Source organism: Fukomys damarensis, unplaced genomic scaffold (genome assembly GCF_012274545.1).
Source record: "Fukomys damarensis isolate Sample0158 unplaced genomic scaffold, DMR_v1.0_HiC HiC_scaffold_19, whole genome shotgun sequence".
In the NCBI taxonomy this organism is placed as follows: domain Eukaryota; kingdom Metazoa; phylum Chordata; class Mammalia; order Rodentia; family Bathyergidae; genus Fukomys; species Fukomys damarensis.
In genome coordinates this window covers 59,559,188-59,570,606 of record NW_022900931.1, presented here as the reverse complement: position 1 = coordinate 59,570,606, position 11,419 = coordinate 59,559,188, and the positions used below count along the sequence as shown (strand labels likewise).

Below are 11,419 nucleotides of genomic sequence, written 5' to 3'. Positions count from 1 at the left end.
CAAAAAAAAAAAAAAAAAAAAAAAAAAAAGAGGGTACTGGGGGCTGAGTGGAGGAGTCTTGTCCAGAGGGTATGGGCCCAGAGTTCCTACATGGAAGTGAGGCCTGGCTCCCTTGAGACTGAAGTCTTTACCAAGTGGAGGTCATTAGAGTGAGGTGGCACAGGGCACTGTCTCTTCCCACCTGCCCACCCCCCCCACCAAGATGGCACATAAGCCGCCCTCACTGGAACCTGAGCAGGGTGCCAGCCACCCTCTGGAACCTCCCAGCCTCTGGAACCATGAGCTAAGTAGCCTTTTCTCTGTAGCAAGGGGATCAAACCCCAGGGCATTCAGGGTATGCAAGTGCTCTATCCCTTAGCTACATCCTTATTCCTATTTTTTAAAACTGCAGGATAGAATTATATACCATATTACTACAGTATTCTGTAAATATTTTACATATTTATATGTAAGATACACATTTTAAGTATAGCAGTTAAAAATAGAAATTACATCATACATTCTGTTTAAAATGTCTAGCAAGGAGTAAATGCCACCAAGGTGCCAGTAAATGAGTCCACCAAAAGTGAATCTTAGTTTCTAATTCATTTAATATATCTTTTAAATTTTAATTTGAGTCAAGGTCTTTCTATGTTGCCCAGGTCAACCTCAAATTTGTGATCCTCCTGACTCAGCCTCTCAAGAAACTGGGAATATGGACATGGGACACCACACTCATTTGACCCCTCTATTCAGCAGTGGGGAACCTATGGCATGCGTGATATTGTGATTTTCATTTATGCCAAATGGTGCCAATATAGAGTTACTTCTTTTTTTTTTTTTTTTTTTTTTTTTGGTACTGGGGATTGAACTCGGGTCCTTGCGCTTATAAGGCAGGCAGTGGAACCACTGAGCCAAATCCCCGGCCCTAGAGTTACTTTTCCTTAAAGTCCTCGCTATAAGGTTTAATTGAAGTGTTGGCATTTTTTGATAGATAAGTAGGTTTGGGATACAGTTTGGCACTCAGGCTCTCAAAGGTTCAGCATCACCATTCTATTCTCTATAAACCACCCTGTCTCAGATGTTCTGTTACAGCAACAGAACACAGATCAAGACATGCAGCAGTTAGAAGCAACAGATTAGATTCACTCACAGTCACATGGATGAGCTTTTGTTGTTGTTGTTGTTTGTTTTTGTTTTCCGGTACCCGGGATCGAACTCAAGACCTTGAGTTTGTGAGGCGAATTCGGTGCCACTGAGCTAAATTCCTGGCCCGAGTCTTTTTGTTTTGAGACAGGGTCTCACTCTGCAGTTCAGGCTGGCCTTGAACTCACTCACTATGCAGCCCAGGATGGCCTCCAACTTGAGGCAATATCCTGCCTCATCCTCCAGAGTACTGGGAGTACAGGTGTGCTGGGCACCCGGATGAGTCTTAAGGTTCAGTGTTGAATGAGAAAACAACACAAAGAATGCATTCGACAACTTGCTAAAACTTGCATCGGTTAGCCACACCCACAGGCACACACAAACCACCGATGTATGGTCCCAGATTTATGACAAAGTGACACTGCGCTTCAGGGGAGGAAGGTCAGTCCTCTCAAGAAATGGGGCTGAATCAACTGGGTATCTGTATGGAAGGAAAGACTCACACTGTACTCAGCAGTTAACAAATATCACTTAGCTTACAATCTAAATGTGAATACAGTAAGACTTTTAGGAAAAAGCATAAAAGAATATCCTTCTGACCTTGGAGTAGGCAAAGATTTCTTAAGTAAGATATAAGTACCCTGCTGTGGTGGCACGTACCTGTAGTCCCAACTACTCAGGAAACTGAGGTGGGAGGATCACTTGGGCCCAGGAGTTCAAGACCAGCCTGGGCATCACAGTGAGACCCCCACCACCTCAAAAAAAAAAAAAAAAAAGATGCAAGTAGTGTTAATCATTTTCTTGGGCTGAGAATGGAATCCAGGGCCTCACATATTCAAGGCAAGCACTCTATCAAGGAGCTACACTTCCAGTCCAGAAATAATTATTAAATAGTTATTAGACAAAGCTAAGTGTGGTATGCACAGCTGTAATCCCAGCAGCCTGGGAGGCTGATGCATGAGGATCAAAAGTTTGAGTTTATTGGGGGTAATTTAGCAACTTAGTGAGATCCTCTAAAATATTTTTTTTAATTTGTTTGTTTGTTTTTTGAGACAGGGTCATGCTGTGTAGTTCAGGCTGGCCCTGAACTCACTATGTTGCTCAGGATGGCCTTGAACTTGCAGCGATCCTCCTGCTTCAGCCTCCAGAGTGCTGGGATTACAGGCATGTGCCACCACACCAGGCTTGATGAACAGGATTTCTAGATTTTAATGTATTTTAATAATTTTTTATGTATGCATGGGGATTGAATCCAGGACCTCTACAATGAACTACATACCCTGCCCTTTTAATCGGGAGGCTGAGGCAGGAGATTGCCATGAGTTCCAGGCCAGCCTGAGCTACATACTGAGTTCAAGGCCAGCACGAACTGTGTAGAAAGACCCTGTCTCAAAAGAAAAAAAAAAAGAAAGAAAGAAAAAGAAAAAAAGAGAAAAGAAATTCTGTTCATCAAAAGTCCCAATTAAAAAAGTGAAAAGTAGCGCAGGGATTTAGCTTGTGCCTGCCTCACAAGTGCAAAACCCAGAGTTCGATCCCCAGTACCAGAAAAAAACAAATGTGAAAAGATAGGTCACAAAATGTGAGAAAATATTCACAACACATGTATCTGACAAGGAGTAGTATTCTTGCAAAACCATCAGAAAAAGAGAAAGCAACAAGAAAATGGGCGGGAGACTCGAGTGAGCACTTTATGAGAGGATATCCGAATGATCAGGAAAATGTGCAAACATCCCTGCCCCAGGACTTAGTACTAGTCATAAGGAAGGCGCCAAGGAAGACCACAACAGAATGTACACCTGCCAGAATGGCTACAAGGAAAAGACTGACCATGCCAAGGGTCAGACACGTCGCATCTGAATCTCCCGCACCCTGCAGTTGGGAGTGTAAAATACAAACTTGCAGTTTCTACTAAAGTTACATAAATACCTTAGGGCCGAACACTTTCATTTCTGGGTAAGTATGAGCCACTAGAAATGAGTGCTTCTGCCCACCATAAACATGTACTAGAAAGCAGACAGCAGTACCATTCGTAACACCCTCAAATTAGAAGCAACACAAGTGCACATCAACAGGTGAATGAACAAACCACAGTATATCCTACTATGGAAAACTATGCAGCACCGAGAAGGAACAAGCTGTCAGTACATGGCAGACATGGGTGACTCTCACAAGCATAATGTTGAAAGACTGAAGCCAGACACTAAAGAATGTATAATGAGGGGCCGGGGATTTAGCTCGGTGGTTCCACCGCCTGCCTCGAAAGCGCAAGGTCCCGAGTTCGATCCCCGGCACCCAAAAAAAAAAAAACAAAACAAAAGAGAGAGAGAGAAAAAAAGAATGCATAATGCATGATTCCACTTATATAAAATTTAAAGACTGGCAGACCAAGGACCGGGGTGGTACCATGTCTGCCTCCCAAGTGCAAGGTCCCGAGTTCGATCCAAAGACGAGCAGACCAATCTGTGCTGTGAGAAGTAAGGAGAGTGTTTTATCATTGGCTTAGAGTGATAGGGTTTCTCCCGGGCCATCCTGTCTGCTTCTTGGTATGAGCGCTGGTAAAATGAGAGCATTCATTTGGGGAAGAGGTGGACACTCATGATTTACCTGCCATTTTATATCTAGGTACATCCTTACAATAATAGAGTTAAATATATTAGCAATGCACATTCTGTAAAATCACCCACATGCAAAGGAAAGAACTCACATCAAACATCCAAATGGTTGTCTGAGGGGGGAAAGGAATTGGGGAGAGACGTAACAATAAAAGAGAACAAAATCTATAAAGAAAGAGAACACACGCCTGCAATCTCAGCACATGGGAGCCTGAGGCAGGAGGATTGCTGTGAGTTCAAGGCCAGCCTTGGCTATATAGTGAGTTCAGAGCAAGGCTGGACTACACAGAGAGACCCTGTCTCAAAAATAAAAACAAAACAAAACAAGAAATAAAACAAATGGACAGAGAGGGGGACCTTACACAGATCAGCAACCAAAGCAAGCCACAAACTGTGGAGGGAGGGTAAGAGAACTCTCTGAACACAGGATCCAAATGACAGTTTTTGTTTTGGTTTTTTGAGACAGGGTCTTGCGCTGTAACCCAGGCTGGTCTCAAACTTGAGGTGATCCTCCCGCCTCAGCCTCCTGAGTGCTGGGATTACAGGTGAGTGTCACCACACCTGGCAAATTCCAACCAGCCTGGGCTACATAATGTCACCCTCTGTCAAATAAACATACAGACCTGGCTCTGTAGTTTGGGCTTGGAGTTTCTCTTTGCATATGCTTTAGTTGCAGAGCTATATAAGAATTTTAGGCAGGGGAGATTTAAGTGCATTTAAGAAATCTATGCTACAGCCAAGCATGGTAGCACATGCCTATAACAGCAGCATTCAGGAAGCTGAGGCAGGAGGATTGCTGCAAGTTCAAGGCCAGTCAAGGCTACTCAGAGACTTCAAAGCCAGCCTGAGCTACATCATGAGACTGTGTCTTTAAAAAACAAAAAACTCCCAAGTTCAATCCTCAGTACAAAAACAACAACAAAATAATAAAGGATCTTTACATTTCTGTGGGCTAAATGGTCTGTAAAACGTGGTTCTAAGATGCTGCAGAGTCCTTGATTTTCATCCTACCACAGCCTGACTCCCAGGTAGCTGGTGGGGCCCTTTAAGATCTGGCCCGCACCAGCTCCTCTCCCACCAGCATTCACCCGTTCACACCACTGCGGACTCCTACACTCCTTGAGCTTCCCTGTCCAGCCTGGCCCTGACCCTGTGGTCATCACTGTTCAGCTGCATCTGACTCAGTCCCCATGGGACCGAGAACCCTATGAGGCCAGGGACCAGGATAGTTTCCGTATCATCCACCACAGGCTAGAAACAAGGCAAAAGAAGTATTTTCTAGGTTTGGAAGTCATATGGGTTTTTTTGTTTTATTCTGTTCTGTTTTGTTTTTTAGCAGGGCCTCGCTCTGTAGTTCAGGCTGGCTCTGAATGTACTATGTAACCTAGGCTGCCCTCAAACTCTTGGAGATCCTCCTGCTTCAGCCTCCTGAGTGCTGGGATGACAAGCATGCGCCACCAGGCCCGGCAAGATTTAGAACTCTAAATTAAGGTGTTTCTACATTTTTTTTTTTTTTGTAGTACTTTGAACACAGCATCCTGGCACTGGACTGCATTCCCAGACCCGCTTCCCTTTTTATTTCTATTTTTGATGTTGGGACGGGATTTTGCTAAGTTGCTAAACTGCCCAGGCTGGGCTCCAATTTTTTATTTTCCTGCCTCAGCCTCCTAGACTGCTGGAATTACAGGCATGCCCCACCACACAATGGCTACAGCTGGTGACCATGGCCCAGATGACCCCATTCCCCTGTCTAGTCATTTATGGCACCTGCTTCCCCAGAGGCCTTTGAGTTTGACACTCGCGCTCAACTCCTTAGACAACTCTAAGGATCTCGGGGTACAGGCTGGCCTCCTTATCTGCAGATTCAACCAACTGTGGAATGAAAATACTAGAAAAAATTGTATCTGTACTGAGCATGGATAGGATTTGTTGTTGGTCATTAGACCCTACACGATATAATCTACTGTTTACGTTGAATTAGCCACTGTAAGTAATCTTTGGTTTCACACATCCTGCCAGCTTGAAACACCAGTGGTACATGAGTGACTGACCTATCAGGTGGAATGTAGCACTGGTGGTACGAGCGGTACAGTTGTGCATGGAACAGTTACATAGTGAGATGTACAAAATTATGGCCCTGTCCCGAACATGTTAAAGTAAACAGGTAGGTGTGTGTGTGCTATATGCCAATACCATGCCATTTTATATGGCAGATTTGGGATCTTCAGAGGTCCTGTAGCCTAGCCCTGAGAGACAGCAAAGGAGTGAGATGGGACAGTACCAAAGATTCCAGGTTTGGCCAGGCCTGGTGGCACACGCCTGTAATCCCAGCACTCTGAAGGCTGAAGCAGGAGGATCGCTGCAAGTTCAAGGCCATCCTGAGCAACATAGTGAGTTCAGGGCCAGCCTGAACTACACAGCATGACCCTGTCTCAAAAAACCAAAAATAAATTAAATAAGTAAGATCCAAGGATTGGAAAATGCTGAGTTACCAACATTCTCAGATTATGAGGCAAGTGGTTGGAGCTTTAGTGTCTCGAGATTTTGTGATTATAACAATCAATATTTTATGACTACAGTGGTCTATGTGTCCCAGAAGTTAAGTCCCAAGGGTCAATGTTGCTAAAGGTTTAATGGGTTTTTTTCCTTTTTAAAAATTTTTAAAATAAATTTTATTTTATTTTATCCCATACCCCCTTCAAGCCCCCTATCTCCCTATGTACAAAAGCTTTGTTTCCATTTTATTCTTTTTAAAATTTTTTATTTACTACTTATTTATTTATTGAGTACTAGGACCAAACTCAGGACTTTGCACTTGCGAGGCAGGCACGATGCCACTGAGCTAAAGTCCCCAGCCCTTATGTTTTTCCTTCTCTTTTCACTTTTTTTCTTGTCTCCTCCTTCCTCTCTCCCTCCCTCCTCCCTTGTTCCCCTTCCCATTTGAACACTTTCTTCCCATTTTCCAACATTTCAGTCCTTATTTCCACATTCAGTTTTTCACACCAGAGAAACAGTGCAGTATTTAAACATAGGTGTCTGATTTATTTCACTTAAGAGTGTGGTCTCAAGGTCCATCCATTTAGCTATAAATGTCTGAAACTCATCCTTCTTTATAGCAGAGTAGTACTCCAATGTATAAAGAAATACATCTTTTAAATTTACTCATCAGTTGTTGGACATTTGGGATATTTCCAAGATTTAGCTATTACAAACTGTGTCATTATAAACATGGGTGTGCATATATTGCGGTGCTGTGATGTTTTTAATTCTTCTGGGTCAAAAGGAACCTCTAGTTTTAGTTCCTTGAGAAGTCTCCACATGGCACTCCCACCAACAGCAGAGAAGGGTTCCTTTTTTCCCCACAGCCCCTACAGCATTTGTTATTGATTGATTTCTTTTTTCTCTCTGTTTTTTTTGGTGGTACGGCGGATGGAACTCAGGACCTTGTGCTTGGGAGGCAGGCTTGGTGCCACAGAGCTAAATTCCCGGCCCTGGTTGATTTCTTGATAACAGCCATTCTTTCTGGAGTGAGATAGGATCTCAGCATTATTTTTTAATTTGCATCTCTTGAATGACCAGTGATGGTTGAATTTTTTAAAGTGTATTTGCTGTTTCTAAGTCTTCATCTGAAAAGTGTCTTTTTATTTCATATGTCCATTTTTGCATTGGGTCTTTAAATTTGGGGAGTTTGATTATTTTGAGTTATGTATATATTCTAGATAATAGTCCTTTATCTGAATAGCTGGTAAAATTTTTTCTCACTCTGTGGGCTGTCTCTTCACTCTGTTGGCAATTTCTTTTGCTGTCCAAAAGCTTTTCAGTAAGATGAGGTAAAGGGTTTAATGTTTTAAAGCTTAGGATTATGAAGTTATACATTTCTGATAGCTTAAGGTTCTGAGTTTCCAAAGCCCTATGAATATATACCCCTAAGGTTTAAAGGTCTGTGATTTCAAAGGCCTATATTCTAAGATTCTAAAATTACAAAAGTTTTCTGTGTTTGCTGATACTGTTTCTAAAAAATCGTATTATGGTGACCAATCATCCCGGTTGGCCTGAGACTAGGGTTTTCAGTGGTAAAACCATGAAGATTTGATCGCTCTACCTCATCTTCCCTATCTGAAAAAAGTTTAAATTATAAAGTCCTAAGGATCTATGTATATTAGAGTTCATCTTTTTTTCTTTCGTACTGGGGATTGAACTTGGGACCTTGAGTTTTCGAGGCAGGCACAGTGCCACTGAGTTAAATCCCCAGCCCCTGAGTTCAGATTTCTCAGGATATAAGATCCTTGGGGGCACAGAATGTAGCTCAGTGGCACTGTACCTGCCCAGCAAGTGAAAGATCCTGAGTTCAATTCCCCATAAAAGGTGGGGGGAAAGAGCCTTGGGGGCAATGATTAAAATTTCTAAGGTCACTGACTATAAAGTTCAGTATTTTCAAGAGTCCCTATTTCTAAAGGCCTAAGTTTTAAAGAGTCTCTGACATTTATAACACTCCAAAATCCTACAATCTAGCTGTTCTACATTTTGGGATCCTAAAGGAGTATGCTCGCAACAGCTCATGTTTCTGGGATTGCACTAAAATTGTGCTACCCCACACAGCAGCCATGAGTTCCATGTGGTTATTGACATTTAAATTCACTAAAACAAAATAAAATTTGCCAGGTTTGGTGGCACACGCCTGTAATCCCAGCACTCAGGAGGCTGAGGCAGGAGGATTGCCATAAGTTGGAAGCCAGCCTGGGCTACATAGTGAGTTCAAGGCCAACCTGAACTATGTAGCAAGACCTTGTCTCAAAAAAACTAACTAGGGCCGGGGATTTAGCTCAGTGGTTCCACCGCGTGCCTTGCAAATTCATTCCCTGGTACCAAAACAAAAACAAAAAAAACTAACTAAATAAATAAACTAAGTAAAATGTAAGAGTCCCCTCAGTCCCTCGAGTGTCAAGTATTGCAGGCCACATTTCAGGCACTCGGTAGCCACATACACCAGTGGATACTATGTGGGCCAGCAGAACTACAGAACACTTCCATGTTCATGGGATTCCACAGATTTAAGAGCTAAGAGCCCGGAAGTCTCTTCACCCTTCCACCCACAGAGGTGAAGGCACCAAGGCCACCCTGGCTACCCCATCCCTCCCACCCTCTCTGCCCGCCCAGGTACCTGCCAAGGCCTTGATCCGGGAGCATTCGAAGAGGGACGCAGCTGCGGAAGAGGCAGCTGGCGGCTCCCGCTCCCAGCCCCGGTCGGGACTCTCCCAGCGTGCCGTGGGGTTGTTGTTGTTGGAGGCAGGCAGGCCCTCCATGTTGTCCACTTCCCCCGGAACCTGCGCCATTGGGAAGGTGAGGCCTGGGAACGGGGAGCAGCAAGTTAGGGCTGGAACTAGCGGTGGTAGCAGCAAGTTGAGCCTGAGCTCGGAGGACTCACTTCTAACAGTGACTGGCTGCAAGTCCTGTGCCCTCTCTCACCCTCAGCTTTTCCGTCTTTCAAGTGGACGTAATTATGATAATAGCAAGATGTGGTTGTGCTCACCTGCAATCCTAACTTCTTAGGAGGCTGAGACAGGAAGGTCCTAAGTTTGAGCCCAGCCTGGGCAACTTACTGAGACCCAGGCTCAAAACATTAGAAAGGCAAGAGGTGTAACTCAGTGGTAGAACACTTGTCTAGCAATCTTCAGTATTTGCCAAAAAATATTTTTAAGCCAGGCATGGTGGTGCATGCCTGTAATCCCAGCACTCAGGCTGAGGCAGGAGGATTGCTGTGAGTTTGAGACCAGCCTGGGCTACATAGTAAGTTCCAGGTCAGTCTCAACTACATAGTGAGACCCTGTCTCAAAAAGCCAAAAAATATATATATTTTTTTTAAATGTTCACCTTAGCCACTTCACATAACTATGGTAAAGCCCAATTTAGCACCTGGCACAAGGTAGAGGCATAGCAGCTTGTCATTGTTATTGTTATTAAAACAATAACATATCAATAGAACTCGATAAGGCAATAATAATAACAGTAGTGAACATGTATTGACTACTTGTTCTTCTTTTAGAGTTTTATATGCATTCTCTTATTTTATTCTTGCAAATTTAATTCCCTAGCAACCCATTATTATTAGGCCCATTTTACAGAGGAGGAAACTGAGGCACAGAGGGATTATTCACCTGCCTGAGTTTTACAACTAGTAAATAGCTAGGATTCAAATGTGGGTACTGTGATAAAATGATGGTGTTAAACCCAATTCTTCACCCATGTGGCCACCCCTCTGCCATTTATTCTTCAGGGTTCTGTGGTTGCTAGAAAGGAAAAGGCCCGTGTGTGACCAGACGTGACTGTGTGACTGGATTGCCCAGGAGAATTGGGCGGAGGCGACGGGTGCCAGTTCTGGGGTTTGGACTGAATCGATTGCACATGTTTCTGCGTGCGCTCGATGGTGCCCACGGGAAAACACACCAGGGCTAGACCAGGTCTAAGGCCCCAGTCTGCAGCCGAGACCAAGTACAGTTTCCCACGGGGATCTCAACACCAAAGTGCACCCAGCAGAGGCCAGAAAAACTGTCCAGCCGGGACCAGCCTAAATCACTGAACTCACACTGGATGGCTAAACAAATCCTTCATGTTGTGAAACCCTGAGTGTGGGGCGATTTGCCCTACAGCATCACTGTGACAACAGCCTCCTGACACCTTGCCTGACCCCTGAGTTTCGCTCTAGGGCACTGCTAGGTTGCAGCCATGAAATCTAAGTGGGGCTGACATCAGGCACATCTCCACCCTCCTGGCCCTCAGTCCTGGTTCTAAGACTAGGAAAGGTATTAATTAATTAAATGACCCCCTTCTCCAAAGACCTGGACAGAGGATGCATTAGGAAGGCAGGCTGGCCTGGGGTGCTGTTCGTGTAGTGGAGAGTGTTCAGTTTGGTGGATGCACCAAACTCCACTGTGTTTCTGCTATTCTGTGGAAAGCTGAAAGTGAGTAGTGGCTGCCCCACCATCTGTGTGACCTTGGACATGTCACTTCCCCTCTCTGGGCCTCAGTTTGTTCATCTGCAAAAATCCTAAGGATTTTGAAGATGAATTAAAATACAGGGAACATGGTATCAGGCACAGAGCAAGACCTCAGTACATGTTTCTTGCTATTATGGTTTTTGTTTTTTTTTTCTCCTGTGAAGCTTGGGATCAAACCCAGGACCCTGGTGCTCTATCACTGGGCTATGCCCCCACCCACTGTTGCCTTCATCCTCTGGTCAAATGGCTTCGTAAATCCAAGTGCCTGTTCTGGAGTCAGATATGAGTTCCACTCCTGCTTATTCTTGCTGTATTTTCAAACTGGGACCTTTATCGTGGCTCCCTGTGCCTCAGTTCCTTCCCTGTTGAAGGTGTCACAACTGTTTCCTCAATGAGCTTGGCGAGCTCTGTTAGGCCGGGAGCGGCTGGCCTTTCTGGAGACTGAACGGAGAAGGGAGAGAGGTGAAGGTGATGGAGAGCTGGGCAGGGGTGTCCTGCGACCCGCAAAGGCTGGCCCTGCTTTGGGCTGTGGGTGGGAGCGGACGCGTTAACCCTTCCCAAGCCGCGCCTCTCTCCCTGCGGTGCAGTCACCGCGCTGAGGGGGCCTGGGAAGGACAAGGCCTGCGGGGTACCCTAGCAAGGAGCGGAGCTGGACGAGCCTGGGAGTTGGGGCTCCTTCTGCCGCGA

At 44.8% G+C, this 11,419-nt stretch overlaps 1 protein-coding gene across 1 annotated transcript in view; it reads right to left on the bottom strand.

Moving 5' to 3' along the window:
- Sptbn4 (spectrin beta, non-erythrocytic 4) overlaps nt 1–9,219 on the bottom strand; it is a 72,089-nt gene extending 62,870 nt beyond the window's left edge. Inside the window, exon 1 of the mRNA XM_033765993.1 lies at nt 8,899–9,219. Within this exon, the coding sequence (XP_033621884.1) occupies nt 8,899–9,070 (172 nt within the window). The 5' untranslated portion in view covers nt 9,071–9,219. The remainder of the gene's footprint in view (nt 1–8,898) is intronic.
- Between the last annotated feature and the right edge of the window lie 2,200 nt (nt 9,220–11,419).